Source organism: Pangasianodon hypophthalmus, chromosome 1 (assembly GCF_027358585.1).
Source record: "Pangasianodon hypophthalmus isolate fPanHyp1 chromosome 1, fPanHyp1.pri, whole genome shotgun sequence".
NCBI lineage: Eukaryota > Metazoa > Chordata > Actinopteri > Siluriformes > Pangasiidae > Pangasianodon > Pangasianodon hypophthalmus.
This window is the reverse complement of record NC_069710.1, coordinates 27,088,860-27,104,954: the sequence shown is the minus strand read 5'-3', so window position 1 is coordinate 27,104,954 and position 16,095 is coordinate 27,088,860. Positions and strand designations below refer to the sequence as shown.

At 39.9% G+C, this 16,095-nt stretch overlaps 1 protein-coding gene across 7 annotated transcripts in view; it reads left to right on the top strand.

Moving 5' to 3' along the window:
* The window catches only part of pard3aa (par-3 family cell polarity regulator alpha, a), a 379,511-nt gene that overhangs the window by 219,428 nt on the left and 143,988 nt on the right, over positions 1-16,095 (top strand). For 3 of the 7 annotated variants that reach the window (XM_026944876.3, XM_026944879.3, XM_026944880.3), the window contains exons 12-14: positions 163-351; positions 451-621; positions 11,537-11,690. In XM_026944876.3, coding sequence (XP_026800677.3) covers positions 163-351; positions 451-621; positions 11,537-11,690 — 514 coding nt within the window. The remainder of the gene's footprint in view (positions 1-162; positions 352-450; positions 622-11,536; positions 11,691-16,095) is intronic. The other 4 variants (XM_053233968.1, XM_026944877.3, XM_053233962.1 and 1 more) reach the window with 3 other exon arrangements.

Here is a 16,095-nt window from a genome sequence, read left to right as displayed (position 1 = left end):
TGAAATATAGACTATTGTACCTTCAGGAACATTCTTCTTTTCTGTCATGCTTAATGTGCTCTCAGGAGTTATAAAAGTGCACTTTGGTTTAATATGTTCCTCAAGTGGGATATTATGTTTAAGACATTTCTCTTTCCTCTTTCTGTCTCTCCCCCATCGTAGAAAGCAGAGGATGATGACTTGGTGCTTACTCCCGATGGAACGCGGGAGTTCTTGACCTTTGAGATTCCTCTAAATGATTCAGGTTCGGCGGGGTTAGGGGTCAGCGTAAAGGGCAACCGCTCGAAAGAGAACCATGCCGACCTGGGCATCTTCGTTAAGTCCATCATCAACGGCGGAGCCGCTTGCAAGGCAAGTATCATCTCTCTGAATTGGTACAGACACTTTCTTTTGTGTCTTTACTGGAAATAATACTAATAGATTAATCATGTTACTACTCTGTGTTGTCAGGATGGCCGCTTGAGGGTGAACGACCAGTTGATAGCTGTGAATGGAGAATCGCTGCTGGGAAAGACCAACCAGGAAGCAATGGAGACTCTACGCAAGTCCATGTCTATTGAGAGCAACAAAAGAGGCATGATCCAACTCATCGTGGCCAGGATGGTGAGCGGGAGGAATGAGGTGTGTGTGAAATAGAGTGCTGAAAAGATGAAACAAGATCTGTGTTTCCCCAGTATTATCTTCCATCACGGAACCAAAAATATTGTGACAGGCAGCAGTGATCAGCAGTGGCATCTGAAGCTCATACAGTTTGTGTCTACACACGTTAGTGTTTAGGTAGATTGCCACTGGTTTTGGGACGGAGCTCTGTTTATGATGCTTCAACGTGCCTGACTGACAGACAGAGTGCCGCACTATGCCCAGAGTGTGACTGCAGGAAAAGTGAATTAGACTGAGGAGTTCTTATCAGGTCAGAGCAGGGGGGGAGCGAAAGTGAGTGAGAGAGGCGAGGCGGAGGATCGAAAGCAATTCTGCTTTGAAAATGCTCACACTGATCTGGACTGATAAGGCATGGCTCTATGAAATATCAAATATCAACTGTTATTTTCCTTTTTTTTCTCCTCTCTCTTCTTTTTTCTTCTTTTCTGCATTCTCTCCTCCTTTTGTTGTTTTTTAAAGTGTTTTAGACTATGGTAGGATGCTAAATCTGTCTTCAGAAAAGTTCCAAGTAGATAGGAGTTACTGTTACCACCATGAAGTTGATGATTTTCCTATAACAGCATGTTCCGAAGTGTGGCCCTAGGGTCAGAGCTGTGCTGACCAATCAGATTTGAGAATTCAACAGTATGGTGGTATAGAGTTTAATTAAGAATAATCTGTAAGTGTGTATGAATGTGTCATATTTTGTGAATGTCAGATGTTTTGTACTTTAGTAAATGCAGTGCAGGTTTTGAGAGACACATGTAGACTGGAACTGTGTGTGTTTGTGTGTTGCATGCTGGCACTACTGGTGACATACACACACTAAAGCATTCACACATTCTTCACACAAGTACACAAGCCCACTCACACTTACAGGCATGTTGCTTGCTCTAATTCAGGTCTGTTTACTGGTGGGTTGGATTTGATTGGTACTTTTTGCTGCCAGCACTTTGAGGACTGGACCGCATGCTGTTTCTCTGTTTCATCATGTACACACACACACACCCCTCCTTTTTTTTTTTTTTTTAAGAGCAAGGTCACCCGTCCCCTCCAGAGCTGCCAAGATACAAGGTCGCTTCTTATCTGTCCATCAAACGGTTGTTGGGTTGTTTGGTTCTTTGGCCTGGACCCCTGCTGATTACAAGAGAGGAACACAGTGAGGCTGCAATGAGAGACAGAGAGAGGGTGAAAGTGGGTGAGAGAAAGAGAGAGAGAGTGAAAAAGTAAGAAAGGTGGATACTGAAAGAAAGTGGAAAGAAGTAAGGGAAAGATTATCATAGTGGACTGCTTCGAGTGAAACATGGATATAGAGAAACAAAGAGAGAGCAATTGCAAAAGAAGAGTGAATTGCCTGTGAGGGATTTTTGCACAATTTCAGGAGGCCAAGATCCATCGCTGCTGTCAAATTTGTAATATTCAAATGCACTGTAATATTAATGAGCCTATAATTTTTATATTCTGAGACAGAAGATTAGCAGCAGTGCTACACCTGGGATCCAGATAAAAATCTAGCTTAAGTAGCCCATGCACCAGGGTGTATGAGATGCCTAAAGTACTAGAGAAGGACACTCCACCTTCAGCATTGTCTTTGTGTGTTTTGCTTAAAAATTTAGATGGCAACACTTCATACTGAGTTTTTGGTGCTGTGGAATCTGTGTGTGTGTCTCAGAGCTTCCACAGCTTAAACCAAATCCATCTGTTTCTGTTCAGTCCTAGGACCTTCATCTCCACCTTCAGATTATATCCCCATCTCCACATTATACTTGTGACTGACAGTGTTACTGTGGATGCTTGTCATGATCATGTGCGTTAGACAATCACTTTCAGTTAATAGACTTCTATAAATGGACTGAGCCTGCCATTAGCTTTGTGCTAATGTGCTCTTGTAATAAGAATGGATTAGATTTACATCACCCATGGATGGAGAGGGATAACAACATAAAAGCATGAATAACAGAATAACCACTACTAGTACTGCTACTGCTGCTACTAATGCTAATACTGCTACTCCTACTACTGCTGCTGCTGCTGCTGCTACTACTACTACTAATACTACTGCTGCTGCTACTGCTACTACTACTAATGCTGCTGCTGCTGCTGCTACTACTACTAGTACTACTGCTGCTGCTGCTACTAATGCTAATACTGCTAATGCTGCTACTATTACTCTTACTACTACTACTACTGCTCCTGGTGCTACTGGTACTAATACTGCTTCTGCTGCTGCTATTATTACTACTCCTGCTACTACTGGTGCTGCTACTACTGCTACTACTACTACTACTGCTGCTGCTGCTACTATTACTACTACTTCTGCTGCTAATACTGCTACTGCTGCTACTATTACTACTAATGGTGCTGCTGCTACTACTGCTGCTACTAGTACTAATACTGCTACTGCTGCTACTATTACTGCTACTATTACTGCTACTATTACTGCTACTATTGCTGCTACTATTGCTGCTGCTGCTACTATTATTCTGCTGCTACTTCTACTAGTACTATTTTTAGGACCATTTTATTTTTTTTCCCCATAGCATCATACTGAACCTACACACTGATCCACACGAATAATGATGTAATGTATGATTGGACCTTGCAGTTTCTGATGTGGAATGATAATTAAATAAATGCTTCACAGCGCCTGTGATTTGCAGCATGTGTTTCTATTAATATTACTGCCATTTGTGTTCATGCAATTCATTTCAATTTAATTAATTTCCTATTGGCACTTTAATATTCACTGATTATTTTGCTGCTTCTTTGCTACTGAGTTCAGCCTTTACTCACTCACGTGGAGACTAGAACATGTGAGCTGGTCACAACCACATCAGTGTTCATGTTTCTCCATGTTCACTTTTAATGGAATGGGATTTTAAATGCATGTCTTTGCATTTGTATAGTCCTCACAGTTCATCTGGTCTAAGTTAAATGAAGCCTCGAGGAACAATTTATCATTTTATGTGTATGTTATTTTAATGTCTCGATTGAATAGAGCTATGCCACATGCACTAATGTGCCACTGCTGTGCTGAGAATTCTCCACGACATCCAAAAAATAATTTATGCTCATCAATGGTCCAATAGTAGTCCCTTTCTGTTGATGGATGGGGTGGAGTGGGCTGATAAATAATATGCTAGGTATGTAGATATAGATGGGCATTCCGTCAGTAATTATGAACCTACAAAGTGCACCTCTAACCATGTGTATTCGCTTAATTTGTGCAGATGTTTAAATCCGAATGTGTGGTGAAGAAAGACATCAGTTCATCTCTGTGGAGAGTTTAAGCACTTGTGGAAAGTTTCCTAATAAGGAACATTGTGTGGGTGTTCTGTTAGCACAGGGCTGAAAATAACAGCAGCATTATACAGGTAACTTTCATGTGGTATCTATAGAAACCACACACAGTTGTTTTTGTGACATTGCAGGATATAAGATTATACATATTTAACATGTGTGTGTATGTATATATGTATGTATATATATAAATACTTTTTTGCAACATGACTGTTCAACACCTAATCCTCAAACGAACTCTGACCTCAGTAACTGCAAAGAAACCATTTTTACCTATTCATTTTTACCTATTCAAAAAATAAAAATAAAAAAAGTACATATTATTATTATTTAAAAAAAAAAAACACTTTGTTGTCAGGCCTACCTTGCTGGTACTAACTATGTAGGAAAACCAGGGGGCAGATAAAAATAAAATAAACAGCTGTAACATATTATGTCGGGACATTTTTGGTCCTGACAGTTTAGACACACACACTGGAGTCACTGTTCAGTTTTTTTTGCCCTTTTAATTTCTTGTTCCTGAGTTACACTGTTGTGTTACTAAGTCATTGTTGGTTAGACTAGGTTCTCAAAGGGATGTCCACGGACCCCCAGGAGTACGGAAAACATAGCCAAGGGAAAATCACCACTCACTGTTATCAACATTACTATAGTTAATATTAGGTTCCTGTAGTTATTAGCCAGTTTGACTGGTTACATGAAATGCAGTTTTATTAAAAAATATGTTCTGTGAGTGGAAAGTTCAAAAAAGATATAGCTCTATAGCTACAATAAATACCCAAAATATTATTCTACACATGTATATAATGTGTCTAATACTTGAATGGTTTGGATTATGTTAATAAAATCAACCAGAACTGAGAGGATCTGTGGAATGTTTTTTATATAGATAAAGAAGTCCCTGGGTGTGAAAAGTTTGAGAATCCCTTATATAACTTTCTGTACCATTTAGTATATTTACTCCTTTCACAGCACACTGCTACTGAGTTATAGCTATAGCTATGGCTATAACTGCTATAACTGCTATATGACCTATCCAACACCGTGTATATCCTGACTCACAGAAAAATAAGAATTGATGGATTTCTGACATAAATATGTTGCAGTTTGTTAGAACGGCACTGTGCACTGTTATATTTTCAAGCTACGCACTTCCTGTGTCCTCTCTCGTCCTGCTTTTATGTAACACATACATACGACCCAAGCATACACATCTGTATAAATTATGCATGAGGAGAATGTGGGCCGTTTTTTTTTTTTTTTTTTTTGGTCACACTGAGCTGATTTGATTTATTTCTTTATTTATTTAACTGAAATTGAGATGTTGGTTCCATTGTTCCACACGGCTCAGCAGATTGAGAGCTCTCCCCGCAGGGACTGCTTCATAAGTGGAGACTTTCATGCAGAACGTTTCTCTCTCTTGACCACATGAAAGGCACTGAAATTGATAGAATTATGAAAGCAGTACCCTAGGAGAAGTGCCATAAGTATCTGACTGAAAAGTTTTTCCTTCTCTCAAAGTGTTTTTCCAATTCTGCCCTTTCTCCCGTAACCTGTCTTTTCTATGAAGAGTCTGAGGTATGAAAGCAGCTGGCATGAAGGGCCCTGTGAGCTAGCCGGAACTGCGTCCTGCATGACTGACAGGCCCAAAAGAGAGCCTCTGTCTTCCTTCTTGGCACAACAGAATAAAAAAAAAAGCGCTACAGATATTCAGAGAGCATGGAAAAACTTTCTCTGAATGTCATTGTTATATAAGAGAATGTACAGCCTGTGGTGTGCATACAGATGAGCTGGCGAGGCTCGTAGCTGTATGATGTTTATGCGAGTTGACGTGAGGAAGGAAACAGCATGGCAGCTACACAAGGCCATTTCGCAGAAGAAAAGGCCTGATCGATGGTGTCTGGAGAGCACTATCAATCAGCGTGGCCACTAAATTATGGCCATATTAGTATTGAGCCGCTCCAGATCTTTGGATGAAGTACAGGGCAAGGCCTGCTGAGACACAAACAAGTACAACCAGTGATGGAGAAAGACCTTCCAGTCTGACCTCACCTATCTGAGCTTCCCAACATCAGCACACATCCATCCTACCCATGTCACTGGTGTGACCCAGAAAAAAATAACAGGGTGATGGATAGGACATCACTGGACATTGTTTATTCTGACTGAATCTGAGCATGTGTGTGTGGTAGAAGAAACATTCACATGGTGTAATTTTGACATTAGAACAGCTAAAAGTATCTCAACTTCAAGTAAAGTTCTAGCATTTTAATGTCTGATTGCCCACAAAAGTGAAAAGGAAGAAAATCCTATTTAAAGATTTCATTCCAACTGTGCTGCAGGAGTTTTGTTCATATTTTGATCTGATTACAAATTGAATTGATTAGGCTTATGTCCATTTCATTGCGGCATGTAACTCTGCAAAATGTGACATTGACTGTGTGTGAATCACACACAGCAAGGTTTCGGATTTTTGTTACACTGGTTCCCTTATAGGAAACCAAGGTGAGATTAAAAAATAAATAAAAACATTTCCACATCATTTGGTGAAATATATGTCTGGTGTCTCATTGTTAAAGTGTATGGTAAGCAGAAAAACTCAGTTTTGGCCAAAAACTTTTTTTTTTTTTTTTTTAAACTTTTTTTTATGGCCAGATATTTTGTTTATTTTTGCATCAAAGAAAGTAGTTCCCAAAGAAGCCACAGCTGGATAGAGCGTTGTGTGATGCCATGACTGACAGCCTGTAATAAGTGTAGTAACGGTTTTGTGTAAAGAGCTGTTGCTAGAATTGGAAATTTATGTAACAAATACAGACAAGTGGAGTGATACACACTGTGAAATGTACCAGTGCAGTTATAGTAAATATCAGTACTGTTGCACTAGCACTTGTTCAAACAAATTAGTGAACTACAATTAACTGTTTATAAAAAAAAAAAATGATAGAGAGGATGTGATATAGAGGATGTGAAAGGCAAAAGACTAACACTGGTTTGTTCTAGAGATGTCCAAGCCACGTTTGAAATCTGCGTAAGTGCTTAAGCAATGAATATCACTGCAGAGAAACATGAAGCACCTTCATGCTATATATCATGTGAAAATAGAGAAATAGAGTCACTGCTTGAACTGAAGGACTCGTATACCCCTAAAGAAACAAGATCTTGCCTTATGAACATGCTTATATGTCAGGGAAGGAAATGCTGAAGTAGTGTGTAGCATATGGAGCACTGCTACTGATATATATATTATTTTGGTTAGAGATAATGCCTTTTTCCCCCCACTGAAAATCCCTGAAGTAATCTAATTTATTCTCAAACACATGCTTAGCTGTGATTTAGTGATGAGCCATTTCTGCATCGGCACTGAGGCCTGAGCCCACTGATGAGCCACACAGAGCACACAGTATTAGCTGTAATCCACTCACATCAGCACATGCTAATGTACTTACACCAGCACAAGAATGAGAGCGAGAAGGATGGAGGGACAGAGGGATGTGAGGAGGGCTAATGACCTGGCTGAGCTTCTGTAGGGTTTGTCTAGCACATGCTGCATGTGACATATTAAGACCTGTAATTATGTCCAGGGAGGTGAGGGCAGTGGAATTAAAGCCTCATAAACAAGGCCTTCATGTTCACAGGCTCTGTGTTGTTATGGCAGTTGGAATTAATTTCAGTATTCAAGTACTGGAATGGGACAAATAAACAGGCTAATAAACTGGGTTAATATTTTTTTTTTTTTGGCTACTCACTCACAAACAAAACTTCTCAATTTCTAAAACTTCATACCTTGTCTCCTATCAGAGCTAATATTTTATCAAATCTCATTCTCTGTCTGCTGAAAGATTAAAACAGTTGAGAAAAAGTTCATAAAACAAACCCCGATTTTACAATTGAAAGCTCGCTGAGGTCAGACTTTACAATAAGCCCGGGTGCCGTCTTCACAGTGCTGTTGTAATTGCATTGACCCCGTCCATGCGACTCGAGTCTGCTTTTCTTATGAAGCCAGCTCCAGACTTCATTAAATTTCTCATCTATAATAAATAGTACAAGGTCCCCTGGCTAATGCTGCTGCTGCTGATGCAGACATGGAGATGATCACCTCCACGCTGGAACTGACTCCGCTGGATCATCTCGGACTGAGTTTTACTGATGATGACTCTACTCCTAATGCTAATATAATAAACAGACATTTTAATAAACATCCCAAACTTCTTGATAGTTATTTATAACTGTTAGTACAGTGTAGTCTCAGTGGCCCATCTGTCTTCCCAGAATGCACTGCTAGCATATGTGAAGTGGGTGGACACAGTAAACGATGTAAATGATTGTGTAATGGAATAAAGCACTAGTTAGTTATCTGCTGATGAGTTTAGTGTTCTGTGTCCTCTTTCATGCTTAGCTAAGGGTGTTAATTTATCTAGAGTGCTATCTTGTTTGAACTGCTAATTAGCTTTATTAGAGATAGAGCTAGGTGATAATTAATTTTTATACCAAAACCAACATTTCACTTTTTTTTTTTTATCAGTGTTAATACAGAAAATTCTATATTTTAATAGTTTAATTACAGCTACAGTATTTTCAAGTCACTTTAAGCACAGATACAGTCATTTTTTAAGGGAAAAAAGAAAAGAGAGAAGAGGTACCAGGTAGTGTAAAAGTGAAGTGAAAGTGGTAAGATTTACTGTTTAGTGAACCACAGGCTGCTGTTAAATCCTTCTGCTTAATTTTATTAAATATGATTAATGTTTAAGCATTCCGTGGGACACATTGTGTGTAAACGTGAATAATAAGTGAGTTTGTAAGAACATTGTTTCACATACTCATTACTGAGGTATTTTACTGAAATATTAATCATAATTTATTTTTCCATATTTCCCAGCTCTAGGAAAGTTATAATGTATTTTTGTTTCTTTTTAGTGACTTGCAAACTGTCCTGATTATATATTATACTGCATATTCATATTTTTTTTAAAGCAAGTAATAAAACACAACGAGGTAAATAAGCAAAAACGGGTGGTGTGACGCAAAGCAGGCAGGATGTTACAAATGTTACTGCTGTTAGGTAGCAAAATAAAGAAAGCTGCTTTGCATTGGACCATTACCATACCGAAGTTGATTATTTTCCTATAACCACACATCCCAAAGTGTAAATAAATGTGCTCTTAGAGGAAGCCTCACCATATCAATATGTTTTTCTTTGTTAAAGAACAACAGTTTTTTTTATCAGTTTGTTATTCAGCTGTTATTAGAGTCCGCTGTACACCATCCCTGCAAATGAGCTGTTGCTATAGAAATGATGTTGTGTTACAGTGATCACATTAATATAAACCAGCAGTTTGTCACAGATGCAATAGATGTAATAGAAAATTACTCAAAAACCTTTGACCAATCAGAATTGAGAAGTCAACAGTGCTGTGCTATTAGATACGTATGACATGCAATGCTTTCTTAAAGAGCATTACCTGTTCATTAGAATGAATTCCTGTGGAATCCTATTTATCATACAGTATGCCATTTTTTTGTTTTTGTAAAGCAGGCTTTTTTTTTTATGTCTTTCTGACAGCAGGTGGCTAAAGGCCTTGCAAGTGTTGTGATTGGTGTCAGTCAGGGTTAGACCTATAGGGTTGGTAAATAGTGTGAGTCTACACTCCTCGCCATGCCATACTCTTACACAGACCGCGTAGTTACACCGACCACGTTTGAGTCTCCGTCTCAGTCCCTCTCTTGTGTTAACACTCCTAGGATGTGCTGCATCCACAGGAAGCTCTGATTATATTTAACTATTCACACGCAGCTCCAGTGAAGATGACAGCCAATGAAATGAGAGCAGGCCCTTTTTCTCGCCCTGAGACTTCACATGGGTCACTATCTGGATTTCACAGATGTTTCCATAGAGGAGCATTAAATATCATTAGCAGGCACTTTTCTGGCGCTTTTCTCTCCCATTGCTACCCTCACACGAGGGAATCTCCTTCCAGAGCCAACAGATTCACACTATGGAATAGAGGGCAGCTTGATTTTGGTGTGTGTGTGTGTGTGTGTGTGTGTGTGTGTATACGAACTCTCACTATTTCACACTACACTAGGGTCTGCTCAGACCCTGTTGATTCCCACCCACTCCATCTTTGCAAGTTATTGAAGTTGCCAGTTTCTAGAGCCAATCCATTTCCACCTCTCCCTAGTGTCGATGTAGTGTCTCTCTGTTCATATACAGTATATTACATAGAGTCTGTGTCTTGTCCCTTTGTGGGGAAAGCTACAAAGAGCATTTTCACACTTGGCCTGAATACTTGTGTTCATAGCCAAGATTGATTTTAGGCGTATTTGGGAAAGGGTTTTATCCCAGGTTTATTTTCACCACATAGACAAATTCGTCCTAAACTGCAGATTGTCCAATTTTCTATGTTACTTCTGCTGTACCTGCTGCCAGGCATATCACTGTAATGTTCTTATTGATGTTTATTTAATGAGTGTATCATTTATTTAATCAATATTTCTTTACATTTACTCCAGGGTCAAGTGAAGTCTTTCTGTGAAAGCTGCTCACTTGCATACAGAAATAATTCCATGTTTTCATAAGTTGTAGTCGCATGTACTTCATATGTCTGTCTGCAAGTGTACAGTGTAATACATGACTTGAATCTCTGCTGCATTTAGCAGGGTAATATGGCTGCGTAAGGAAGCCTGCATGCTTGTTTTTCCAAGACTGTAAAAGTCAAAACCTTCTGACATTTAATGTCCCCACTTAGAGCTTTTGCCACTGTAATGTTCAGAATGGCCTTTGGAAAGTCACTCCTTCTCCCCCATTAGTGTAAAGTGATGGGTCTTTTTCTTCTCACGTCCTCGAGGTGTTCACTGAAGACTGACACTTAGAGAAAGTGACTGGTATGCTGGAGGATCACTAATGCAATACAGTGACCTCTGAGCAGGCTCTTTAGCATGACTGCTGAGAGGAATCGGCGATGGGAAATCCATGCAGTCTTCGACTGGAAGAGTGCTTTAGTTCAGCTGAGCAGATGAAGTTTCTTCCTGACTTCCTTCCTTCCTTCCTCCCTCCCTGACTCCCTTTCTAACTTCCCTTCCTTCGTTCTTTACTGAATTACTACCTGGCAGAAAATTGCTTTGTGTCAGACCATTATCATCCCAAAGCTGATTATTTTCCTCTAACAGCACATCTTGTTAAAGTTTCTTTGATCATGGAACAAGCTCTTTGTAGAGCACCATGCACAACCTCACTCACACACTCATTCACACCTGGGGCAATTTAGAGTTGCATGTTTTTGGGAGTTTGGAGGAAACCCAAATGGACATGGGGAGAACATGTGAAACTCCACACAGACAGTAACCTGAGTTCAGGACTGAACCAGGGACAGCAGTGCAGGGCCAGCCTTATGTGGAAATGTGCATGTTGTATGTATGTTTTGTTATTTATTGTGTCAGTCATTTATTTATTCATTTCATTAAGCGTCTCGCCCATTCATATAAGCAACACTGTCTCTTATATCTCATATGTGGATATCTCAGTGTTGAACATTTTATATGCAGGTTTTCTTTGCATCTGTCAAGAAACTGTCATTAACAAATAACTCTTTTGTCTTAGCAGGACGGTGCAAGAAGTCCATCGGTGTCTGAGGTGTCACTGAACCGCTCTCATGAGGATCACGAGCGACGCATCTCTCACTCTCTGTACCCTGGAGCTGTCGAGGGCCTGGACGACCCAGTCAACACTCGCTCTATCATGGGCAGAATGATCGGTGAGGAAATGTACACGTCTGTGGTCATTCATTCTCAAATGCTTTTCCAAACACACACACACACATCCCGATCAGCCAGAACATTAAACCACCTTTTGTTAAACAACTAATATTGTGTAGGTCTCATTTGTGCCCCAGAAACAGCTCTGACCCGTCAAGGCGTGGACTCCACAAGACCTCTGAAGGTGTGGTGTGGTGTCTGGCACCAAGACGTTAGCAGCAAATCCGTTAATGCTCAATCAGATTGAGATTTGGGTTATTTCAAGTTCAAGTCATCACCTTGAACTCTTTATGTTTCTCAAACCATTCCTGAACAATCTTTGCAGTGTATCAGGGTGCATTATCTTGCTCAAAGAGGCCATTGCCATTAGGGAATACCGTTGCCTTGTCTGCGGCTACACAGCCCCATACGCAGCAAGCTGCGATGTGCTGTGTGTTCTGACACCTTTCTATCATAGCCAGCATTAGCTTTTTCAGCAATTTGTGCTACAATAGTTGTTCTATGGGATTGGACCAGACGGGCTAGCCTTCGCTGCCCACGTGCATAAGGGAGCCAGTCGTCTAGCCATCACAATTTGGCTCTTGTTAGAGTTGCTCAGATGCTTATGCTTATCCGTTTTTCCTGCTTCCAACACATCAACTTCAAGAACTGACACTTGCTGCCCACCCCTTATATCCCATATATCCCACCCCTTGACAAGTGTCATTGTAACGAGATAATCAATGTTATTCACTTTACCTATAAGTGGCTTTAATGTTATGGCTGATCAGTGTATATATACATGCAGCATATTGCACACACAATAATGATCTACATAGAATATTATCTGTATGCACAGCCTCTTTTCTGTCTCGCTCTCACTATGTTTTTTCTAATACATGCACACACTTCTGCTTATTCTGCCCTACTTGCTGCAATCACTTTTCTTTGACAGGCACTGACACACACTTTTAAAAAGGCCCACGTGATCGTAAATATCTCCTGTGTCAGTGTGAAGTGCGAATTCCTATAACCGCACTTGCATTTGAAGCGTTCAAGCGTTCAAGCTCTCAGCTCCAGCAGAAGACGACATGGGACAAATGAGCAGCATGGAAAAGTTGGAGGAAGTTTGACGTGGGGAAGATGGGAGCAGTCTGTATCGACAGGCTTGACAAATTGTCACACTTTCAGTGGCAGATTGGCATTTATTTATTTATTTATTTGTTTATCTTGGTGCTGTATAACATCACATTTTCCAGAATAGCAGGCTGCACTGTGATTTAAGGCCAGTGTGTGGAATATAGTGGTGTGTCAGAGAAAAGGGGACAACCTGAATGACAGCGTATACTGAGTTTTCCTAACATTTCAGAAGAGTGTGTCGCCTGTCACTCATAAATAAGTATATATAGGGGGCTGTGCTACTTTACAAATATAGTCTTTCACATACTCATTGTTCTTAATGCAAGGGGGAAAAAATAACTCGGTAAAAAAAGGCTAACTAGTTAACTTTTGTCTCACGGAGCAATTCCTCAAGTTTGGATTAAACGTGCAGTGGCCTTCAGAGCTTTTGATTTAGAAAGTGAAATACCTCCAAGTCTGAAATGGGGAAAAAAAACATTATCCCCATTAGGGTGAGAAAAAAAGCTATTGTGCCTGACTACTGCAATCTGCAGCTTGAAAGAGAACGGGTAGATGTGTTAACAGTCCTGTAATGGTTGATGGATGGTGGATGCCTGTTCATGTTCAGCTTTGTTTCACGATATTCAGGGTTATTGAGAATTGCATAGGGAAGAAAAGGGAGAAAATGGAGCGGTATTGTTAGCAGCATGTTTGGACGGTTCAGAAATTGCCGCTGTGAGCTGTAAATGCTTTATAGGCTATAACGGCATAAGGGTTGAATCACATTTTCTACATCGCAGGAAACGATTTCCAATAAACACGTGTATAAACTGCTGGGATGTACAGTGTTGTGTCATTTAGTCTGGTGTGTATCACAGAGTTTAAAAAAAAAAAAAATCATATTGGTCCTGAAGGATCAAGAATACAGAGATAGGTGACATTTGATGGTGTTTGAAGGGATACAGGTAATACTGAGGCATCATGAGTTATAAAAAGTGTCATCTGATGGCATCAGTGATAGCGTGTGGAAGGTGTCAGAGAGAGTTACTGGTGTCAGACGGTGAGATACGGCTCATTATTGATCCAGATTTTCTAGCTTGGTGCTGTTTAGAGAAAAAGAAGTAAGGGAATAAAGCATGCAGTCAGTCAGGTGAGTGCGCTAGAGTGATGGAGGAGTGGAGCAGTTAATCTAGCTCCAGCATGCCATCTCATTGATTGGCCATGGTCAGATTGATGTGTTGAGGTGTTGGATGACTGTCAGAGGGATGAGCTTGTGTCTGGGAAAGTGTGTGTGTATGAAGCCTGTTCTCTCTCTCTCTGTCTCTCTCTGTCTCTCTCTGTCTCTCTCTCTCTCTCACTCACACACACACACACACACACACACACACACTGTCTACCTCTACTGTATCCACCAGTGAAATTGATATCTGAAGCTTCAACTCACTAGCAAAAAAGCTAGAACTGACACGAGGCAGACCTCCCTTCTTTTGTGTCTCCCTTCTTCTGACCTTGCATGTGGAGGTAAATTGTTAAGCATGTTACGAGCAGAAGCAGGGATATCTGGATGCTCTCCTGTGTCCTCATGCTCCACAGTGCCGTCGGGGGCATTAGTGCGATAGCAGGCTGTGCTCATGTCTCAGGGCTTAATTGAAAAGAGCAACTTGAAGCAGGATGTCACACTGGGTCTCAAATTGAGGACCCTGTCGATTGCTTCTAGGCATGCTGTTCAGTTAAAAGGTAAAGAGTAATGCAGGTGGAAGGTGGTGAAGGATACAGAGCTCTCAGTCTCCAGTTCTCGACCCTGTTTTTTTTTTCAGAGAATAAGGGGAAATGAGAGATGAGCAGGTAGATGGACTCAGCCTGTGACTCAGAAACAAAGATACTGTTATATTAATGTGTATGGGCGTGTGTGTTTGTTTTGCTGTCTGTCGTATTGAAGAACTCATGAAATTCGCTGGTGGTGATGGATAGTGTATGTTGTGTAAAACATCACCTCCAGAAGAGGCTTGTGTGCAAGCATCCCATAATGCTGTCCATAGGGCAATAGCATTGTTATGTCAAGATTTGTCATGGTGTATGACTCACGGCTGACTTCATATTATAAGGACCAGAGATTTCATGGATATATCGTTCTCAAAAATATCTTTCTAAAGTCCTTTCAGTTTGGACTAGTTTTATGCAGGGATGTTGGGTAATGTAATTATTACCAGTGTATTTCTCAGGGATTTAGACCTGTGTTTACGACTGTGTGTGTGTGTGTGTGTGTGTGTGTGTGTGTGTGTGTGTGTGCGCGTGTCTGGAAAGATTACGTTGTATTTTTACCTTCTATATAATGACCTGTAGAAATAAGCCCAGGTTATAAATGGGATCTGAATTGACATGTTAACGATTTCTTCAGTATAAGACATTTCGGGAAGCACTGTACTGGAAAGGTTTAAAATGCAGAACAGTAAAATGTAGATGACATTTAAAAGGAAATGTCAGAGAAGTGACACTTAGGGTTTTTTTGGTTAAGCTATTGATTTCTCAGCACAGGTATTTGACTTACTAATGATCAAATTCAACCTGCATGTACTACAAATTGTTATAATAAAAGTCATGTATTGTATTATAATGAGTTGGAGTTTTCAGCACGAAAGCCATGCGTACATCATGAAGATAGTCCTGTCTCTGTGACAGCTACGTCACTTAATAGACGTATTCAGAAATCTTATCCTGCATAAAGAACAACAATTAAGTGATTTGATCTTTTTTTGTTCCCTTTTGGTTTTTGTAACATACACTGGGTTGTACAAAGAGACACTTGTCCAAAAGTTTCATCAAAATTATTATTATTTTTTAATACATTTTTAATATGGTTGATTAATACTGTGATAACCATGAGATTTTTTAACACTAGTTTCTCCTACCAAGAAAAACGGGACCTACAGTGTTTCTGCTATTTAAAAAACTTTGAACATTTCTAGTTACCTAAGTGTTGAGCATGGAGAAACATTGTTCAGGAAAATGAGTTTCAAATAAGATAAATGGGTGGTTAATCTACAAGATCAAGAAGAATCTACAGTAAGTAATCAGGCTAACTCCATTCAAATGTCAGCCCAACCATGGAATAATAAAATCGTGAGCATAGGAAATCACTTTTAAATTGCCCAAGTAGGTCTATATATAACATCTCTGATTAAATTTGAAGGAAATTGTATCATTAAGCCATCAGATGTAAGAGGCACAGGATGATTTAACCAGCCACAGATCACAGTTTTAACAGAGGTTTCCAGAGACTCATCGTATTTTACTTAATGTCATCAC